General features: G+C 46.0%; 7 protein-coding genes across 7 annotated transcripts in view; 3 read left to right on the top strand and 4 right to left on the bottom strand.

Annotated features, from left to right (window-relative positions):
- LOC122490296 (histone H2B type 1-A) overlaps positions 1-22,127 on the top strand; it is a 348,434-nt gene that overhangs the window by 228,404 nt on the left and 97,903 nt on the right. The gene's annotated exons all lie outside the window — the stretch shown is intronic.
- LOC122490313 (histone H4) lies at positions 308-721 on the bottom strand. Its single transcript, XM_043592924.1, has one exon. It carries the CDS (start codon positions 667-669, stop codon positions 358-360), a length of 312 nt encoding a protein of 103 aa, XP_043448859.1. The 5' UTR covers positions 670-721; the 3' UTR covers positions 308-357.
- Positions 1,879-6,253, bottom strand: LOC122490286 (histone H3.1). The gene has a single exon (XM_043592895.1). The coding sequence runs from the start codon at positions 5,563-5,565 to the stop codon at positions 5,155-5,157; it is 411 nt and encodes a 136-aa protein (XP_043448830.1). The 5' UTR covers positions 5,566-6,253; the 3' UTR covers positions 1,879-5,154.
- LOC122490295 (histone H2A type 1-B) lies at positions 6,349-7,909 on the bottom strand. The gene has a single exon (XM_043592905.1). It carries the CDS (start codon positions 6,935-6,937, stop codon positions 6,545-6,547), a length of 393 nt encoding a protein of 130 aa, XP_043448840.1. The 5' UTR covers positions 6,938-7,909; the 3' UTR covers positions 6,349-6,544.
- On the bottom strand, positions 18,867-19,641 carry LOC122490309 (histone H2B type 1-B). The gene has a single exon (XM_043592920.1). It carries the CDS (start codon positions 19,470-19,472, stop codon positions 19,092-19,094), a length of 381 nt encoding a protein of 126 aa, XP_043448855.1. The 5' UTR covers positions 19,473-19,641; the 3' UTR covers positions 18,867-19,091.
- On the top strand, positions 19,760-20,419 carry LOC122490292 (histone H2A type 1-H-like). The gene has a single exon (XM_043592902.1). The coding sequence runs from the start codon at positions 19,841-19,843 to the stop codon at positions 20,231-20,233; it is 393 nt and encodes a 130-aa protein (XP_043448837.1). The 5' UTR covers positions 19,760-19,840; the 3' UTR covers positions 20,234-20,419.
- On the top strand, positions 21,157-21,621 carry LOC122490287 (histone H3.1). The gene has a single exon (XM_043592896.1). The coding sequence runs from the start codon at positions 21,167-21,169 to the stop codon at positions 21,575-21,577; it is 411 nt and encodes a 136-aa protein (XP_043448831.1). The 5' UTR covers positions 21,157-21,166; the 3' UTR covers positions 21,578-21,621.

Raw genomic sequence — 22,127 nt, 5'->3', positions numbered from 1 at the left:
CAGGATGGCCTCTTGGGGGAAAGGGACGAGGGGGAGGCCAACTCCTTCCCCAGAAGGCCGTGGGCCGGGGACTTCAGACGCCTCCCCATTGGCTTTCCTCAGCCAGCCCCTGCTCCGGATTGGCCCGCGGCCTGCGCCTCGCACTGTGCTGCGAGCTGATTGGTGGAGGTAGCAGGGAGAATGGCGTGTTGCTCAGTTTATGCGTAACACGAAAGCCGAAGCCTTGGCAGGTAGGCCGGATGAGCCTTCCCAACAGGAGCACAACTGAAGTGTAAGAGGGAGACGCGAACAACTCTTTTGGGAGTAAGTGGGCGGCCCTGAAAAGGACCTTTATGGAGAAAAAATGGTGGCGAAGGCTTAACCCCCGAAGCCGTAGAGGGTGCGGCCCTGGCGCTTGAGCGCGTACACCACGTCCATGGCCGTGACCGTCTTGCGCTTGGCGTGCTCCGTGTAGGTGACGGCGTCCCGGATCACGTTCTCCAGGAACACCTTGAGCACCCCGCGGGTCTCCTCGTAGATGAGGCCGGAGATGCGCTTGACGCCGCCGCGCCGGGCCAGCCGCCGGATGGCGGGCTTGGTGATGCCCTGGATGTTGTCGCGCAGCACCTTGCGGTGGCGCTTGGCGCCCCCCTTGCCCAGGCCCTTCCCGCCTTTGCCCCGGCCTGACATAGCTGCCTAAGCACGTTCTGTGAGTAAGTCACAGCGATGGCCCCACTGTCCCGACCGGCGTTATTATAAGCAGGCGTCGGACCTGATTGAGAACTGAACGCGCGGGCGGGAACCGAGGCGCCACGACCGCACGCCGGGCTCCGCCCCTCTCTGGGCTGAGAGCCAATGGCGGTGTGGGGGAGGGAACGGAGTGAGGAGTCTCAGTTTTAAGCTCTAGATTTTTCTGAAACCGTTGATATTTGTATCTGAAATTATATCTTCCCGTGGGAATGTTCACAGGGGCTCATTTTTTTTTTTTATAAGCAAGTGCTGTCCTTTCTCCTTCAGAAGGGGATGATTGGGAAGGGTACCCTAGGACGCCACCCCAAAATAGGAGTGGGGAGCTCAGACACACCTTCCCCAAACATGCCCCGTGCGTGTGAACGGGACGGTATACGCCGCCCGCACAGAGGCCTGTCTGACATAAGGGCTATTTCTGAGCAGTTCAGAGAAATACCAGACGCAGGAGAATCTGTAAGACCAGAGGAGAACTCACACTTTCTTAAGGGGAATTTCACATTTGTGAAGGAGATCTCAGTCGGGGTCTCCCTCTCTGGGCCAGAAAGAGAAGGACGACTAGATCAGCACGGAAACTTGTCCCTGGAGAAAGCCCGGCCTTGACTCTGCAGAACCACCTTGCTTGCCATCCTTTCTCTGGGAGCCCATAACCGGCGCCCTGTGCACGCCCCTCCCGCATGACATCTTTTGTCTTTAGTGGAAGATAGTACGTAAAGGGGGCGGCTTGGGCCTTTTCAGGTGTTCTCAGTTTTTCGGTCTCTCTTTCCCATGTATACCCGAGGTATATATGTCATTAAACCTCTGTTTTTCTGTCCTTAATCTGCCTTTTATGGCAGGGTCTAGGCCAGAAACTCAAAAGGGCAGGGGAAGTCATTTTTCCTCTATTACAGCGGCGTGACCTTGCAAAGTTGCCCTTCATTTTCTTTATCTGTTAAGGTGGAGCGCTGATAGTACTCAGGGAACTTTTGTAAAGATTGAAATTACCTAACGTAAGCAGAAGGCTAGAACAGAGATTGGCGCAAAGACATAAATATGGCTGGGTTTTTGTTGGTATTGTTGCTTAAAGAGCCTGTCTGGAGTTAGGATGTTGCCCTGAGCCTTCACTTTCAGGCTTTTACTCGTGACTCAATATAGGCAACACAGATACGTATATAATAGCGAAGGGTTTTTTTTTTTTTTTTTTTTTTAATCACAACATTTAATAAAGTACAAGACATTGATGGATTCTGGGTTTTTTGGTTTTGTTTTCTTTTCAATTGAAGTATAGTGACTTACAATAGTATACTAGTGTATAACGTAGTGAATTGACGATTATATACATTATGAAATGCTCATCATGATAAGTGTCGCTACCATACAAAGTTGTTACAATATGATCATGTTCCCTATGCTGTGCTTTTCGTCCTTGTGACTTATTTATTGTATAACTGGATGTTTTTCCTTCTTAATCACCTTTACCTTCTTTGCCTCTTACCCCTCGCCCCTAAACTACCGATTTGTTCTCTATATTTATCTGTTTGCTGTTGTCATCGATGCTGTTTTATAGACTCCACATGTAAGTGAAGTCATATGGTATTTGTCTTTCTCTGCCTGACTTATTTCATTTAGCCTAATACCCTCTAAGTCCATCCATGTTGTGAATACCAAGATTTCATTCTTTGTATGACTAATGTCCCATTTTATATACAAATGACCTCTGAACAATGCAGGGCTTGGGGGGCTGATTCTTGCACAGTTGAAAAATCCAGATATATCTTGTGACCACCCCCTGCCCAAACTACCAATACCATACTGTTGATTAGAAGCCTTACTGATGACATAAACTCTATTAATATGTATTTGGTATATGTATTATATATTGTATTCTTATTATAAAGTAAACCAGAGAAAAGAAAATGTTATTAAGAAAACATAAGGAAGAGAAAAACCTTTACAGTACTGTGTTGTATTTGTTATAAAACTCTGCAAATAAGTGGACAGATGCATTTTGAATCCGTATTGTCAGCTCTATGTAAGACGCCGTCTTTATTCATTCACCTAGTGACTGACAGGCTGTTTTTCTGTTCATACATGACATGTTAAATATGGTTGCCTGAGAATATCCCTAGGTGCCCTTTCCAAAGGGGCATTGACAAGTAATGTTCCTTCCTGGCTCTCCGGCAGCCGAATCTGGAGTACAATTCACATTTCTACACTGACTTCCCACTGTGGTGTTAAACCTCAGACACTCATGGATTAGCAAGTCACTTCTACTGGGATGACTGGAAGGGCTACTACTAAATCTTTAACTCTGAAAAATACACCCTGACCTTGGCCTCCTCCTCTCTCCTGAAAGTCTGTATAAACCCAAAGTTCGAGAGCCAGCAGTAGTAGCGGTGAATTTCAGCATGTGGTGTCGTATCACCATGGTGTCTGGGAAAGAAACACCGTGTTTCATGAAGGACCTTCCAACAGCCATTTAAAAAATACAATCTGTATGTTAAACGCCTTTTTTTCCCTCCAGCATGACCATAGTCACTCCGCTAATAGAAAGTAATAAATGCTTCATGCAGTGATATTAAAATGTGGGTACAGCTCCCCTTCCAATATATTCAGTAAATTTCTTTTTTTCCCCCCCCACACCTTAGCTCTTACTCCTAACATTTGTGGCCTACATCTGAGATGGGAGTTGATGCACCGACCTAACTTAGGTGGACAACCATCAACAAAACACAAGATTCACCTTGAATTGTGTGGTTTGCTTGGATTGCTTTTCATTCCTGGATTTTGATAAAACAACTTTGACTTTCCAAAATATTTGCAATATTTATGACTCAATTTCCTCCATTCTTTGATTTTAGAATACCCGCTGAAGTTTCATTTCCAAACTGGGCTGAGTCTATTCAATAAAGTCATGCCCAATGAAAAGGACATTTAGAGGGGAAAGTTTGAGTTTTTATTTCAATTTTCAAAGAAATGTTAGAGTATAAGGGAGAATCACACAGAGCTCAGGAAAATTCATAGCATTTCTCCAATGCCATGTGTCCAAAAATCAACTTCTATGATCCCAGTAACTATGATACCCACTAAGGTGGGTAGTGTTATTCCCTATTTTTCTGATGATGGAGAAATCAATTTGTGTCAGACGATAAGGTAAATGGTAACACTGGGATTTGAATGTGGGCAATCTGACATCTAAATGCTGCCCTGTGCTTCCAGTTTCCAGAATACTCCTGCAGAAAGATTAACAACGTTATGGATTCTAAGATAGTGCTATCCTTATTCACCAGACACTGGGCAGTTTTTCTGTTGAGGGGCTCAAGTAAATGAAGACTTAGAACCAAATCCACATTCCTTGACTGGGAAGGGGATGGGGGAGGGCAGGGGCAGCCAATCTGAGCCACTGTCCCCTGGCCATCCCACCCTCAGACAGCAATGGGCACTTGTACCTTTTTAAAGCTATCCTTTCAGGCCCTGTGCCTTAAACACCCTTTTTCTAACAGATACATAACATATCGAGGAAAAAGCCAAACAATGTACATAAAAGCCAGCACAGCAATAAGAAAAACCAAGATATTTCGACTTCAGCTGGGGCCCAGATGTGGGCTGGGGCAGTGGACAGACCCTGGCTCAAGCCAAGGGCATCATTGAGACCTTTTACATGGATAACAAAGGTCTGTGCCAGACAATTACATGTAGGAGAGCCTGGAAATTTAAATAAAAATACAACACAATGACACACGCGAGTACACACACACACACACACACACATCCAACCTTATTACTTGGAAAAATGCAAATATTTTGTAAAGTCAAAGTTGTTTTATCAAAATCCAGGAATGTAAAGCAATCCAAGCAAACCACACAATTCCAGGTGAAATCTTGTTGTTGATGGTTGTCCACCTGATTTAGGTCGATGCATCAACTCCCATCTCAGATGTAGCCCAGAAGTATTAGGGGTAAGAGCAAAGGTGTGGGGAAAACTGAAGCGAAGCCTTTGGAATTTGGAGCTGTCATTATTCAGTATTCTGTATTGGTCTGAAGTTTGTTGAGTTACGTATAGTGTAAACGCTATGATCTTCGAAGTGTTTCCTGATAGTTGGGGATGTAACCTAAAGCTCAAATTTCTTAGAGGCAAAATTAGGCCCTTTCAAAGTGGGCAGTTCATGTACGCGGCTACTGGTTCAAGGTCGTCCCCTTTTCAGTAAAGGTACACGATATAGTCTAGGAAAGTGGGTTGACAGGATCATATGCAGTCTGTCACATGGTTTTCGAAAACGGACCCTTTTGCCGGGTAGAAGTCCCATTAGAACTAGATTTCAAGTAACGCTTAGTATGGCCACGGTCACCTAAACACCATCTAAAGGTTCACAGCCACTTTTGTTGAGCTAATTGGGTGGCTCTGAAAAGAGCCTTTGGGTTTAAGGTCGGCGATCCTTCGTTAAGAACTTACGCCCTCTCGCCGCGGATGCGGCGCGCCAGCTGGATGTCCTTGGGCATGATGGTGACGCGCTTGGCGTGGATGGCGCACAGGTTGGTGTCCTCGAAGAGCCCCACCAGGTAGGCCTCGCACGCCTCCTGCAGCGCCATCACGGCCGAGCTCTGGAAGCGCAGGTCGGTCTTGAAGTCCTGCGCGATCTCGCGCACCAGCCGCTGGAACGGCAGCTTGCGGATCAGCAGCTCGGTGGACTTCTGGTAGCGGCGGATCTCGCGCAGGGCCACCGTGCCGGGCCGGTAGCGGTGCGGCTTCTTGACGCCGCCGGTGGCCGGCGCGCTCTTGCGGGCCGCCTTGGTGGCCAGCTGCTTGCGCGGGGCCTTGCCGCCCGTCGACTTGCGCGCTGTCTGCTTCGTGCGAGCCATCCCCCAAGCAGACCTAGAGCGTCTTCACCGAAAGCGGTGAGAGGCACACAGCCCTCCTTCTTTTATACAGCCGGACCGCCAACCATTGGACCCAAGAGCATTCAAAAGTTCCCGCGCCCTCCTCGGATTGGTCCAGCTCCGTGCGGGGTGCCCGGATTAAGGGTTGCTTTCAGGTTGGTGAGTGAATCTTAAGCCCCGCCCTTAAAAGTGGTTACTCTGACGTCATTTATTTACCCTTTCGTTCCTATATCCACTGTGAACAAAAATCTTGCACAGAAAGCTGCAGATATTTTAAAGTGTAAAGTAAGGTAATCATGCAAAGCCACATAGGGACTTCCAATGGATGTTTTGTTGTTTTTAGAGAGAAGCCATCAAGATATTCTGCAGGTGTTTAGGTAAATACATGGGCTGCCTCTAAAATGACATTCGGAATTTTCTTGGGCGTGGCACAAATATTGTGGAGAGTTAGTAAAATGCTCCTTGTTTGCAAGCATGAATTATCAAGGAACTAGGACTTAGCCTCACTGCTTCAGCAAACATGCCTTCACAAACTGGGATTTTAATGGATGTGTTCCATAAAATGAAGAATCTTAAGAATCTAGGGACTTTCACTATTATTTCCTTCTCCAAGCTACTGTCGTTGCGAAAAACTTTCAAACTTCATCTGTGGGACATAGCAATGCCCTTTTCTGCTGGACTAAAAATGCGCCCCACATGGTTAAACACGGTCAATAGGGTTAGCAACGTTTACACTAATTTCCCGTGTTGCTTTAGCCTCAAAACTGAAAGCATTTCTGTGGGGGCAAAGCCTTCCAGGTGTAATTGTGACATTTCACCTCCCATGTTTTTAAACGCTAATAGTTCAAAGCACAGCTCTTTCAAAGGAAACTGTGGGTGGCTCTTAAAAGAGCCTTTTTAAGTAGCTAAGCGGACTTTCTCTTGATCAGGAAAAAAGCCTGTGTAAAAAAAAGTCATCAGCTTATTTGCCCTTGGCCTTGTGGTGGCTCTCGGTCTTCTTGGGCAGGAGCACGGCCTGGATGTTGGGCAGGACGCCGCCCTGCGCGATGGTCACGCGGCCCAGCAGCTTGTTGAGCTCCTCGTCGTTGCGGATGGCCAGCTGCAGGTGGCGCGGGATGATGCGCGTCTTCTTGTTGTCGCGGGCCGCGTTGCCCGCCAGCTCCAGAATCTCAGCTGTTAGGTACTCCAGCACGGCCGCCAGGTACACCGGCGCACCGGCCCCGACCCTTTCGGAGTAGTTGCCCTTGCGGAGCAGGCGGTGCACGCGGCCCACCGGGAACTGCAGCCCGGCCCGCGACGAACGGGTCTTGGCCTTGGCGCGAGCCTTGCCACCCTGCTTTCCACGTCCAGACATCACCAGCAGAAAAGGAAGCAAACGCCTTCAAAAGAAAACGCGAGCAGTATACAGCTAGACTGAGAGCAAGAGAAGTATTTATACTAACGGCAGGTATGCTGAATACAAGTCTCCCATTGGCTCTTTTCAAGTAACCAATGAAAAAGCATAATCAGCATCCCTCATTTGCATAAAAGCCCTCCATCTAGCGGGAGGTTTTTGAATACTCCACTGTAATCTGGCGCGGAGAGCTTTTACATTAGCACTAATAATTGAAACCATTTGATTTTCTGAACAATACGAATTTAAAATCCAATCCGAAGCAGGAATGATTGTCCTCATTGCTCTGTCTTTTGGCTGTTTTTTCCTTTTCCAGGATTGTGACTGTTTCTGGAAAGGAATAAACAGAACAATTTCTAAAATAGTTTGCATTTAAAAAGTACATCTGTTCCAGCAGTTGCTTTAAGTCTTTGGACCTCACAAAGTAACAGAAAGAAAGGAAACAAACAATTCTTTGTCAGAGCCCAAGCCTTAACAATGTCTGAACAATGGAAAGTGTCTGAACAATGAAAACTAAAGGCAAGAACTGGCCCATCCTCTCCCTGACTCAAGACAGTAGGTCTTTTGTTTAAATCATTATCTTACACATGAGGTCTTATGGGATCACCTTGAAGGTAGGTAGAGTACTGTTTTCATTTTAGAGATTGCAAAACTTAGAGACCCCGATTGTGAGTTTTTTGTGTCTTGGTCTTCACCGGCTCACACTGAGTTAATGAGACGGATGTGGGAACCAGAGGCAAATGAAAAACTAACTTTCCTTTCTGCCTACAGCCTTTGCCATAGGCAGGGTGACATTCCTCTAGGAGCTCAGCTGCCTGGATGATGACACTTTGCTAAGAGCCAAAGGTAATCTTATCTTAACATTCACCCTACCCCCCAGGATCCTGTAAGTCTACTTTAACATATAAGAATTCCTTTGAAAACTTCCTTTATTTCTACCATCACAAGATACGTGTTGGCACTCATACTCCAAGCTTATGGTCCACTGATAAACATCTGAAGGGTCTCATGACCAAGGTTTTACTAAACAGTAATAAATGACCTTTTGCTAACAGCAGTTAGCCTCTTGAGGTCCTGGAAACCCTGCTTCCAAAACTCCTTAGAGACTTATGCTATCCCTAACGCCCTCCCAACCTGAAGGTATATGATCAGTCACCCATCACAATCCCAGTGTAACTCTTTCTGCCCCCGGGACCTGTCCCCGTGCTTTAATATTACCACCTTTTTACACCAAAGGCGACTCAAGAATTCTTTTTTGGCCATCAGCTCTGGACCCCGCCACCACTCCAAAACTACGTCAAGACCAAGGACTCCAAACTCCTGGTTGGGAAACTCATTGCCCCCCTTGCCATTCCCAACTCCTACCTTCTCCATTTTTTTCACTTGGCTACAACACTTGGTTGGTTCAGAAAATTCTTCTGTCATCCTCCATATCCATAGCGTACTGCACCCCTCGTGGTTAGAGGGCCGAAACATTGAAACGCAAACACAAGAAGTCTTGGGACCTTTAGGAAATGAGGGAACAAATGCCCCACAACACTGAAATACACAAAAAAGATGATGTATTATAAACGCGGTGTTTATATGACTGCAGTCTTTGCCTGGTCTTAGCGCTCATGTCAAGGAATATAGTAACATCGAGAGACATTGCCGGGAGGAATCTTGGTGTTTTTCCTCTTATGGTCCAGAAGATAGACCTTGATGGGGCCCAGAGGAAGGTGAACAGTAATTTCAGGAATATTTGCAGACTCAAGCCTGAAGGTCTTCTGAGTCCCAAATAGGATGGTAAAAGGAACACGGACCTATGTGTGAGAAAAATCTACTCATAAGCCAACGGTCAGAGAAGCATCCTTTGATCCAGGGAACCAGGCAGGAGAGTCAAGATGTGCATCTTCCATTTCTTTTTCGCCTTCTCTTAAGTCTTCAGACACTTAGGACTTTTTCTCTTGACAATATTCACTCTCCTTTTAATTTTTCATCATTATCTTCAGTGCCAATGACAGCAGTAAACAACAACCACTGGCTCAATGTCTTTGCAAGATGAAGATATAGAAGGTCTCAAATCCTGCCTCAAAGACTTGACACCTTTTGAAAAGAGAAGGACGGTATGTCTGAAGATTAAATAGTACAGGATATTCTGCCTCCAAAAATGAAGGTGTAAGCAATCAGGAATATGAGAATGGGTGGCAGAGAGGGGTAATCACCGCGAATCAGAAGGGTCAAGAGAGTTCATGAGGGAGGTGAGTATTCAGCATTCATTCCACACATACTCATTGAATACCGACTAAATGCCAGAGAGTTCCAGGTCCACGGAACATGGCAGTGTCCATGGCAGATGGAAAACTGTACCCTTGTGGTGACGCCCTCCTAGCGTGGCAAGGTGCACAATGGGCTAAATGCACAGAAGAGGACAGTGCGGTTTTTGGTGACGAGCGGCATGGAGACAAAGTAGGAAAAGGCCATATCTGAGACACACGGGGATGGTCAGGGAGAGCCTCACCAGGAGGGTATGCGTTCGGGTATGAGTTTCAGGTTTGAGTTCAAACCTGAAAGCGGTGAAGAAGCTAGCCAAGCAGGAAGAGTAAATGCTCCCATAAAAGCCCACGTGCATCCAAAGCCAAGGGAATGTCAGGAGGCGAGGGCCAGAGGTAGGACTGTTCTAATTTCCTGAATAAGGTAGGTCACTTTGGATGGAGGAAGGGGTATGTAGAGTGCTAGGTAAAATAGGAGGCAAGATTAAGGCCTGTTTCAAAACCGCAGAATAGAAGCTGGCGTGCAGACATTCGCAGCATCGGGAATCCATACTCCATCAGATCGGGGATGAGAAGAAGGCTTCCGGTCATCTAGGTGACCCTGCGTCACGCAAGTCAGCAAACACAACACTACAACTGTCTGCAACAGTAGAACAGCTTGATGAAACCCTATCAGCACGTTCTGAAAATTGGCAAATTCTAGGCATTTGACTGAAAAATAACGTGCAGGGCAGATGTTGGGGAGAGAGACGGTGGGGGTAAACGCTTCCACAAAAATGTGAGAGAAAAGTAATTTCCTCAGTAACAACTCTACTGCTTGGAGAGGACACTTTGATGCATATTGTTTTGTATGACAATGAAAGGAAGTAAATATCTGTTCTTTGCTCGATACAAATAAAAAAAAGTATAATGTGCCTTAAATACCCTTGAGAAAAACTAGCCGACATTGAGGTTATTGTTGATGAAGTCCAGAACATGCCATCCCAAAATATGCTGCTCTGGCACATTGAGTAGTTTGAGTTAAAAGAAAAGAGCCACAGCAAGGACAGTCTCACTGTCTACGTTCTTTTCCTTAAAGAAGTCCTCCCTCTACCGGAAGCAAAGAGTCATTCTTCTCGCAAAGGACAGGAAGTTGAGGCTCAGAGAAATCTGTGCAAACAAACATCATCTCCCAGTTAACTCCCCTAGTCCCAGCCCCTTCGCCGGTGACATTTTCTTAAGTTACCCTTCTTTGTCCAACACAGTATAGAAGCATTACCTTCTTAGAGCTTCTTTGGGTTTTCGTTTTTCTTGTGAAAACTCCCATGTGCATGTAAACAAAAAGTAATAATTATAACTTGTAGGCTTTTATCCCATTAATTTGTCTATGTCAGTTGAATTCCTAGACTGAGTTGGAGACCCTATGAGTGTAGAGACAAGTTGTTCTTCCCCGACAAATGGAAGCATTTGCAAGAGTCTGTCCTAGAGTAGACTGTCACTCACCTGAACACGGCAAGAGTTACAGCTGTAAGTGCTTTTAATTCATTAATTTCTTCTGAGGGCCACCTGTTGTTTACATTACACACATTATAGAACACTGGTTACAGACAGGAGGCATAAGGATCCCTCATTTTAAAAAAGAACCTAACAATGGCCAGAAATCTTGAAAGAAAGCTCAAGTTGACTTGATCCGGATCTGTACGTTGTATTCATCTGACAGAATTCTTATAAAGCCAGTCATCTCCAGTCCTCCAAAAGCCACTTTTTAAAAAGAGAATGATTATATTCAGTTTTTTTTTTAATCTACTAAGTGTAAATATCTATTTAATACGCAGGATGTGTTCTTTGTAGAAATAAGTTTGAAAATAGTAGCTGGAAACCTCTCTTATGTCACATAGAAGCAATGTATACAAATTTTTCAAAAGCATAAAAACTTCTATTTCTGGACCAAGGTGAAGTAAAACACACTTCTCCCTATTCTTTCTGCGAAGTACAACTAGCAACCCGGGACCTCCCATGTACGTTAAACATAAGACCGCCAAAGGGTGTCGAGAAGGTAGGCTGGCTAAGTGACCTTGAAAGTTGAGGAACAAGATATTGTGTGTTCCCTGGGTTTTCTTTTTACCTCATCTATCCTGGACGTGGTGCTGAAGAAGCTAGCAATCTAGAAATGCCAAAGAAGGCAAACAAACAACAACAATAAAGACACAAAACCAGAAAACCCTGTAATCTCTAGCCAAAAGACCAAAGGTCCACCTAGAAAGTGGAGAACTTAAGAAGTAACTACTCTCCTCCAGCCAAACACCATGGAAAACATCTGCATCTCCCCCCCACCCCACTCCCCACCTGTAAGGTTTCCGTGGAGGCTGACGAGGGAAACAAAGGCAAGAAAAATGTAGCTTAACTTCCATTCCCTTATAGCCTGCAGCCCACTGCTGGATGTCAGACACCTGCAGGTGTAACACCCCTCAAGAAGTTCACGGCTGCCTTGATGCCTTACTGTTTACACTTCCTTAAAAACTAAAAGCAACCTGGTCTGGACAATAGCTGAATGGTCCTGTGAGACCCTGCTTTCAGCATCCAGAAATTCCTTGGAGAGTTACGGTGAAACTTACGGTGAAACTTGCAAGTGTGTAATCAGTCGCTCCTCCCAAACCCCGGGCAGCTCTTCCTGCCCACCGGTCCTGTCCTCGTGCTTTCATAAAGTCGCCTTTTTGTGCTGAAGACATCTCAAGAATCCTTTCTTGGCCGTTTGCTCATGAACCCCACTTCAAACTCCATCAGAGGCCACATGGGGATCCTGGACTTCCACCCTTACTCGGCCACGATGGGGCACTTCTCCCCTCTCGGCATGTTGGAACTATCCACCTAGGATTTTAAAGCAACCGTCGTAAAAACACTTCAATGAGCAATGACAGACACACGTGAAACAGTGAAAGATGGGAAAGCCTCGGCATAGAAATAAAAGAAGAACCCAATTCAAGTTTTAGAACTGAAAAATACAATGCCTGAAATAACAAGCTCCGTGGATGGGGTCAACGGCAGAATGGAGAAGATAGGGACAAAACAGTGAATCTGAAGATTGAAAAATAGAAATTGCCCAATTTGAACAAGGGAGAGAGAATAGACTGGGGAGAGAAATGAACATCAGAGACATGTAGAACAATGACAAAAGATGTAACATTCTTGTCTTCAGAGGACCAAAAGGAGAGGAGAAAAGAGGGTGGTGTTGGAAAAGTATATTTGAAGAAATAATAACCAAAAATTTCTAAATTTGACAAAAGACATAAACCTACAGATTTAGGAAGCTCCACAAACCCCAAGTGGAATAAACCCAAACCTATGAAAATTAAAGACGAAAATATACACACACACAGACACACACACAGCAAGAGAAACAAAACCCATGCAAAAGGGAAAAATCAACTCAAATGGTAGCAGATTTGTCATCAGAAACCACATACCAAAAGGAAGGGTCACGTATTTTTAAGAGCTAAAAGGAAAGAACTGATACTGTCCCTCCGAATTTCACGTCCTTGAGAAATTAGCAGGGAAATAAAGTCATTCTCCGATAAAGTAAAGCATGAGAATTTGCTGCCAGTGTTATCTATCCATAGAAGAATGGCAGAAGGGAGTTTTGGGGGGGGGGGGGGAAGAAAGAAATGATATAATATTTTTGGAACATTAACAAGAACAACAAAAAGAAATGTGGGTAAACACAATTGTCTTGAATCTTCTACAGTATGTTTAGAGGCTAAATTTCTAGTATTATCTGATGTGGTTCTCAATATATAGAGAGGAAATATTTCAGATAATTATATTATAAACAGGGTAAATGATTAAAAAGGAGAGAAGCTTGGTACAGTTGACCTGGTAACATGTAGATACCAGTGGACTGTGATGTTATGTGTATGTGATACTTAGAGCAACCACTAAAAAACTATCCAAAGACAATAAATGAATCAGAATCAAATTGTCTAAAGAAAATACTCAAGTAGCCCACAGGAAAGCCAGACCTAGAAAACAAAAAGTGGGTAACAGTGAGGGGGAAAACAAACAAACAAACAAACAGACAAAAAAACACCAGAAAACAAAAACTAAAATGGCAAACTTAAGGCCTAACATGTATGGGAGAAAATTTTTTCCTCAGCCCTTTTAGGGCTCCTCGCTAGGTCTGATAACGAAACTGCCAAAGATAAATTAGCAGGAGACAAGCATACACATTTTATTAGAACTTTTACACGTACTTGGGAGCCTTCCTAAAAAAATGAAAACCTAAATTGACCAGAGTAGGAAGCTTTTACAATGAAACATCTTTGTAAAGGACTGAAAAGACAAAGGGGTTTGGGCAGTGGGTAGTAAATGGTGAAGAAGTAACAAGGTTTGTTCATACAGCTTTCTTGGCCCTAAATTTCCTGTTTCTGGTAATAAGCATGTTTCCCTAATCCTGTCTTTAGGGAAGAGGGGTGAGGGAGAGGAGGTCAAAGTGAACTTCTTGCTTTTGCTGTTTTCCCAAACTCCTTTGGCTTAAGATATTCAGTATGTCAAGGTGCCATCTTTTGGGGTAGTAGGTCCTGAACCCCATCAAAGTCAATAATTGCACTAAATATATATGATCTAAATGCATCCATTAAAAAACAGAGATTGGCTGAGTGGATAAAAATGTGCTGCAAATGTACGCCGTTATAGGGGAGGAAAAATAATTTTCCCTCTACCCTTCTAGGTTGTTGGCTGAGACACCCTTATTGTTGGAATAAAAGATTACCGGGAGAAAAACAAACTGAGGTTTAATAACATGTGTACCTCCTGTACACAAGGGAGAGATCCAGGAAGTATTGAGTAATGCCCCAAATGGCCCAAGCCACCGCCTTAAATACGATCTCCAGCTAAACACAAAAGATGTTGGGGGTGGGGGTGGGGGGCCAGTTCTGGGAAGTTACCAGGCAAAGCACATTTAACCGGGTATGGTTAAATCTTTGACCAGATTTAAATCTTTAGGCAGATTTAAATCTTTGCCTTCTCCAATGGCTCCCCCTAGTTTTAGTCATCCTTTTCCCAGTACAGAGAGGGAAACACCCTGACAAATACAGATCTCCCTGGTAAATGTAAACTTCTCTCACAAATGACTAACTTCTACTGGGGTTTCAAAGCTTTTTAAATGTCTGCTATTTAAAGAAATAAAGAATCCACTCAAGGTAATCCTTACACCAAAGAGGTATATTTTAGGGTGGCAAATAATGTCCCCCTTCCCTGTCTACAAGGAACTCACTTGAAATAGAACTACACACGCAGGTTGAAATTAAAGGGTAGGAGAAGTGAAACTGTACAAATATCAAGGAAAGGAATCAGGATTGCCTCTCCTAATCAGGTAAGTAAACCAGAGCAAAGAAAGTTACCGGAGATAGAAAGGGACATTACAGACCGATAAAAGGGTCAAACTACTAAGAAAGCCATACAATTCTAAATGTATAAGCACCAAATAACAGCCTCGCAAAATACATGAGGCAAAAAATGGTTGAGCCGAGTGGAATAACAGGCAAATCCACAGTTAGAGGTAAACAGGTCAACACCCCTATCAACAACTGATAGAGCGACCAGACAAAAAGTTAGCAAATACATAGACCCCAACAAGTGGCACAGCCACTCATTTTCATCTGTAAACCAGCAATGAAAATGCAGAGGTGGACAAACGGTCCCTTCTTCCTTTCTAGGCCCTTTGGCTGGTTTCATAATTATACTGACACCGGGCAGATTAACAGGAGAAAAACAAATGTAATTTCTTACGTATGAGAGCCCCACAAAGACAGGAGACTCAAATGATGAGGGGGTGTGGGGCAAGCTGAGGGCAAAGTACAGGCTAACAGCACCCCTCTGCCCCCACACCCCCCACCCCAGGTGGGATATGTGTGATATTCCTCAGACACTCCTGGCCAACCAAGAACAGGGGAAAGGAAAGAAAGCAGATGGTTGACTCGTGGAGATCACAGTCCTGCAGGACAGGAGTCTCCTTCAGTTTATGGAGAGCTTACTTAGTAAACTGCAAGAAAAAGGCAATCTTATCCACAGCCTAATTCCCAGACACCTATAGGCTCCATTTCCTGGAGCCCTAATATCACCCTCATCAAGACGGAAGGGGGTTTAAGTGCTTGCCATGGTGATGGGGGAAACTAAGGCAAATGAAAAATTAAATTTCCTTACTGTCTACACCCCATTGACAAGCCCTTGGAACCGGCAGAGTGACCTCCCTCTGGGAGCTCAGCTGCCTCAATGATCACACTTTGCTGGGGGCAAAAGAGAGCCTTAGCTTAACATTACCCCGACCCCCCCAAGATCCTGTAAGTCTCCTGAAACACATAAAAACTCTTTGCAAACCTCCTTTATCTTTAACCCCCAAGTATATTCTCAGCTTATAGGCCCTGATATACATCTGAAGGTCTCATGACTGAGGTTTCACTAAACGGTAATAAATGACATTTTTCTAACAACAGCTACTCCCTCAAGGTCCTACAAACTTTGCTTCCAAAATTCCTTAGAGATACACTCTACCCCTAACCCCACCCCGCCCCAGCCTGAGGGTATATAATCAGTCACTCTTCACAGCCCCAGGGCAGCTCTTTCTGCCTACCCGTCCTGTCCCCCTGCTTTAATAAAATCACCTTTTTGCACCAAAGAGGTCTTCAAGAACTCTTGCTTGGCCGTTGGCTCCGAACCCTCCCTTCCCCCTTCACTCCAAAACGTCCTCACAAAGGCCGTCAGGCAATTGAGGCTTGTAGGCCATCCTGAGCTAAGAAATGGGATAGGGGCCTGGGGCTTCAAAGGGGAGGGGGCAATTCACAGAAAGGTAAGCGTAGATGTTTGGTTAATCAGATGTTTGCTCTGCCCGGCAGAAAAACCTTTCAGATTTAAAAAAAAAACAGGTATGCCTGACAATAGCTCTCCTTCTGGTACTGTTAGAGTAGGCAGTTAGTTACACTGCAACAGGATGCCTGGAGGTCAGCAACGAGGAAGTCGTGGCCAGCTATCTGGAAAGTGAGAGGCCCGTCACACCAGACAGGCCCAAAATGGCGGCGCTGTGACAGAAAGCCCCTGAGCAAATTAGGGAAGAAAGGCCCGAAACCCCGCTTTTCATCCCTAGTGAACATCGTAGTTAACACCTAGGATAAAAGAAAGAAACCCGAACCCCAGGGAGGCAGCTGGCTGTCTCTCTGGAGCTTTCTCCTTCTCCTATCTCAAGAGTGTACTTTTCACTTCCACAAACTCTCCCACTTGTGTCCGTCGTCCGCTGTGTTCTGTCTGTCTTTGGATTCTTTCTCCTGACAAGAACAATAACCTTTGGCGACTCCTTTGGGACCGGCTCTGTTGAGGCCTCAGGGCCCGAGTTTTCCCAGTTTACCCGGCAACAAGATCTCTATTAATTTAAAAGGATAACAGAAGGTATGCTCTCACTTGTATTACATTTATACACCTGTCCATATAGACTTGCACAAAGTAAAACTTCCGGAAGATTGAGGGCAAAAATGTCCCGGATAATGGAATTACAGTAGATTATTATTTGTCTATTTGAAATTATTTTGAATGGTTGATGGGCAGACAGAGGGGGTTGGGAGACCTTTCATTTGGAGGGAGGCTGAGATTTTGGAAAAGAGAAGAAAGGTCCACAAACAGATAACAGGGGGTCCAGAAAGTGTTTCTCCCCTACAAATTCAGCTCTTCCTGTCTCCAGGTCACCTTTGTTGGACCGGAAGGTAGGAAGAACTTTCCATGACTGAAAGGAGAATCAGGAAGGTAAGACAGGTTATTTTTTGCTCGTTTGCTTCGTTACTCAGAGACTGCCTCTCTGAAGAAAATGTGGGTGTTTTATTAAGCAAGGGGGTATATAAACCCTTCTAGAATTTAACTTCGATGGCTTGACTGCTGGCCTTGCTGTGTCCAAAGTTGGTGTTTTATCGGATACAACTGGGGAGATTTTATAAAAAAATATTTTTCTGGTTTCTCCGCACTCCCACTATAGATCTGGGGTCCTACCACAGGGTCCGGGCATCAATTTTTTAAAAAATTCTCGTTCACTTGTTCCAGATCAGCCAAGTATCCAGGAGAGATGACAAAAAGGCCTAGGTCTGAGTTTAGGAGGCTTGGGGTTTAGTTTGAACTCCTCAATTAAGGGTAAAGTTTTAGGTAAAGCATCAAATATCAGGAAGGAAGGGAAGCAGGAGGGGGAGGAGGAGAGAGAGAAGAAAGGGACCGAAGCAAGCAGGCAGGCAAAAGTTTTGAAGGACAAGATGGGGAGAAAATAATCTGTTTGATCATTTTGAAAAGATCATTTTGAAAAGGATAGGAAATAATATTACCACCCAGATCTCACCTCTCCAGGGGAAGAACATAAGTGTCAGTGATTCTTAAACTGTAGCCGGAGTTTGATAATTAGAAAAAGAAAAAAAAAACACAAAAGGAAAGAAAAAGGAAAGGAAAGGAAGAGAAAAGAGAAGAAAAGAAAAGAAAAGAAAAGAGAAGAAACAGAAAGAAACGAAACAAAAAGAAGAGAAAAGAAGAGAAGAGAAAAGAAAAAGGGCCTGGGAGGGGTGAGGGGAGATGTCTTTTTATAAGAATGAATTTTAAAGACAGGGGTCTCTTTCACAGCTATATGTTGCCTCTGCTGAGACAGTAAATACACAGCAGTCTACTGACGTGGTATCTGGGAAAAGAGAATTTAAATTTAACTTTTCATTTTAAAGGGGTCCTTAAAAAAAAAAAAGAAATTAAAGAAATCTTATTTCAAATTTGACTTCTTCAGCCAAAGGACACTGTTGTAGATCGCCCTTACGTAAAGTGTTCGTAAACCGATGAAAAATATTCTTTCCCTCCCCTTTTCACAGGCAGTCAACAGCTCAGTCCTACCCAATCTGACACCGCCCCCCTCAAACCGGGACCCAGACCTGCCCCAATATCTCCTCTTCCTCCACCAAGATCATTACTGTAAACTTTTGAGCATCATTTTTGGAGTCCCAGTTTTTTGAAAAAGGTTTACTAAGAACAACCCGCATACCAGCCTCTGCGGGGCCCTCCGGGCCAGCCAACGAGGTGCCGCGAAGGGGAAGCGCGGGAAATTCAAACTCTTTGTCCTTCCTAGAGCTGCAGGGCCGTGCTTCCCGTCCTTCTGGTGGCATTCCAGAGAAACCAGTGACACAGGAAATAGGAGCCCGGGTTTCCCACCTGCAAGAAAAACTGAAACGGCTTTAGACCAGCTGTTGCCATCGGTAAACAATTCTAATGCGAAACTAGAGTAATTTCATTTAATGTGTGCGCAGAGAGCTTGAGGTATACCCCGTAGATGCCCACAGGAACCAAGGGCGGCTACGCTGCTTACCTAATGCTTTAGGTCCTGGGGAGTTGAGGCTCCGGGAATACGTGCGCCTACCGGCTCTTTCTAGTACCTGGACCTCTCCTCCTCCCAATAGGGCAGCATGGAATAGTAATCCGCGGAGGGTCCCTATTTTGAAATGCTGTAGTCACTTCTTTACCTAGCAGGGAAACTCCCGTCTCCTTTAGAAACGTGCAGACACAGGGAAAGGAGTGAGCGCTTCCAAGTATTCCGAGTTTGGGGGAAAACGAAAGGTGGGCTGAAAAAAAACTTACAGGTGAAGTGGCGCTTTGCAGCACAGCCATTGCGCCACAGTAGTTTATTTCGCTGAGAGCCTTGTTAGTGACCATCCAAACGCATGCTTGGCTCTAAAAATGCCCCTACGGATCAGCATTTCAGTGGATTCCTTAAGACTGTAGCCCAAGCTTGCAATTGCTCGGCCGAGGAATGGCAGTTATAGCTCTCCTTTGATAAAGTGGGTGGCTCTGAAAAGAGCCTTTGGGTTGGATTGTGCCTCCAAACACACTCACTTGGAGCTGGTGTACTTGGTGACGGCCTTGGTGCCCTCGGACACGGCGTGCTTGGCCAGCTCCCCGGGCAGCAGCAGGCGCACGGCCGTCTGGATCTCCCGGGACGTGATGGTCGAGCGCTTGTTGTAGTGCGCCAGGCGCGACGCCTCGCCCGCGATGCGCTCGAAGATGTCGTTGACGAACGAGTTCATGATGCCCATGGCCTTGGACGAGATGCCGGTGTCGGGGTGCACCTGCTTCAGCACCTTGTACACGTAGATGGAATAGCTCTCCTTGCGGCTGCGCTTGCGCTTCTTGCCATCCTTCTTCTGCGCCTTAGTGATGGCTTTCTTGGAGCCCTTCTTCGGGGCAGGAGCAGATTTGGAGGGCTCAGGCATGGTTTTTTTCTAAGAGCTGTAGAAATGCTAATCGCACTCACCACAACAAAGGTTAGTGTTGTGAGGGGTCCAGAGCCCATTCTTTTATAGTTCTTCAATGCAAATGAAGGTTCAAGAATTATCACTTCTGATTGGATAAAAGCAGAACACTTTCATCAAGGGGAGGGGTTTATGCAAATGAAGGATACACAGTTTCTCTTCCTATTGGATACACAGGCAAACATATTTTGACCAATGGGAAGGCGTATTGGCTCATCCCCGCTCTGCCTATAAAAGAACTTTTTTTTTTTTTTTTTTAATTTCCTTGAGCTGCCAAGTTTGTCTCTGTATTTCGCGGAGCTTTAGCTGGTGAATTAGTCTCCCTTGATATGTCTGGACGCGGTAAACAGGGCGGCAAGGCTCGCGCCAAGGCCAAGACGCGCTCGTCGCGGGCCGGGCTGCAGTTCCCGGTGGGCCGCGTGCACCGCCTGCTCCGCAAGGGCAACTACGCCGAGCGGGTGGGGGCCGGCGCGCCGGTGTACCTGGCGGCCGTGCTGGAGTACCTGACGGCCGAGATCCTGGAGCTGGCGGGCAACGCGGCCCGCGACAACAAGAAGACGCGCATCATCCCGCGCCACCTGCAGCTGGCCATCCGCAACGACGAGGAGCTCAACAAGCTGCTGGGCCGCGTGACCATCGCGCAGGGCGGCGTCCTGCCCAACATCCAGGCCGTGCTGCTGCCCAAGAAGACCGAGAGCCACCACAAGGCTAAGAGCAAGTAAAGTCTAGCCCAGAACACCACGGATCTTCCGCTTTTCTACAGCTAATCAAAGGCTCTTTTCAGAGCCATCCATATTTTCACATGAAAGGCTAGTAACCAGCCTGTTACGTTGGTAGAATCAGTCCTGAATCTGTAAAAGACAAGGTAACATCAAAACCTTGTTCAAAAAACAAAAACAAAAAAACCCCACTCAACTTTATATGCCAGATGGAACTGACCTACAAAAAATAAGGGGCTCAAATGTAAGCATAACAAGCAGAATGGAAATTTGCGTTTGGCCAATAAGAAAGCCGCGCGGGATTTTCAAATTTTCAATTTAAGGAAAACCCATCGTATCAAACTAAGTCCGAGATTATTTGTTGCTGTCCAGTGTAGTGTGAATCTAGCATTACCAGACCAAGTGCTTTACATGCTATCTTCCAGGTCCATTCAGGGACCCTGCCATGTAGTTTCACACAGGAAACTGTATTAAGGGAGGTATAATGACCAAAGACCTAGGAAGTGGCAGTCCAAGAGACCCGAGGTTTACTTAAAAATAACTAATCCAGCCGTCTAGGGGAGAAGGAGACAAGACAATCGCACTCAGAGAAGTGTGCAGCCCAGCAGGTTGGTGACATTCGAGCCTGTCAGGAATTGAGAATCTCAGGTCCCACTTAGGTTTACTGAACCAAAAGTTACGTTTACGCATGGTGAAATCCTCGCTTTTCACGCTGTACTCAGTGAAAGGATAAAACAGAACCTGGACGCTGAAAAGAGGGATGAGGTGGAGTGATTCATCCAATCAGGCTCTCCAGTAATTAATCTACCCTTCGACCAATGGTTTTATCGCGCGGTTCTTTTGAAAAATGAAAAGACCAATCAGAATGCTTCTTACTGTATATAAGGGGAACTTCGCCCTTGCCTGTCAGGTTCTGTGTGTTCTTAGTTGTTTCAGATGGCTCGCACAAAGCAGACGGCGCGCAAGTCGACGGGCGGCAAGGCCCCGCGCAAGCAGCTGGCCACCAAGGCGGCCCGCAAGAGCGCGCCGGCCACCGGCGGCGTCAAGAAGCCGCACCGCTACCGGCCCGGCACGGTGGCCCTGCGCGAGATCCGCCGCTACCAGAAGTCCACCGAGCTGCTGATCCGCAAGCTGCCGTTCCAGCGGCTGGTGCGCGAGATCGCGCAGGACTTCAAGACCGACCTGCGCTTCCAGAGCTCGGCCGTGATGGCGCTGCAGGAGGCGTGCGAGGCCTACCTGGTGGGGCTCTTCGAGGACACCAACCTGTGCGCCATCCACGCCAAGCGCGTCACCATCATGCCCAAGGACATCCAGCTGGCGCGCCGCATCCGCGGCGAGAGGGCGTAATGCCGGCTTCTGGTTGAAAAAGGCTCTTTTCAGAGCCACCCACACTTTTCTTAAAAGTACCTGTAACTTAATTGCTTGGCGTAATTGAGCCGCTATGGAAATAGTCTTTTACGGATGTTTTTCATGTTAGGTATCCGAGCGTTGCATATCCCTTTCTCCCAGTCCGTTCTATTAAGTGATTTGTCATTGGAGTGGCGGCTTGTTGAATATAGATCTACTTATTCACAACTTAGACCAGTTTGACGTGCATACAAGAAATTGACAAAGTAAGCTTTTAATTGGCTTTGAGTTCTCCAGGGAGTTGTTTAATGTTTATTTTTGAGAGATCGGGCGAGTGGTGGGGAGGCAGAGGGACACCCCAGAATGAAATCGGCTCCTCCTGGCTCCGAGCTGTCAGCACAGGGTCTGCCGGGGCCCGAACTGGAGAACCCGGAGATCCTGACCTGGGCGGAAGTCGGAGCTTAACCGACAGAACCACCCAGGCGCCCCCTCCAGGGCGTCTCATTTGTAGCGCAATTCTCTGAAGAGCTTCCACGGATTCATTGTTACC

Source organism: Prionailurus bengalensis, chromosome B2, assembly GCF_016509475.1.
Source record: "Prionailurus bengalensis isolate Pbe53 chromosome B2, Fcat_Pben_1.1_paternal_pri, whole genome shotgun sequence".
Taxonomy (NCBI): Eukaryota; Metazoa; Chordata; class Mammalia; order Carnivora; family Felidae; genus Prionailurus; species Prionailurus bengalensis.
This window is presented reverse-complemented; position numbering and strand designations above follow the sequence as displayed.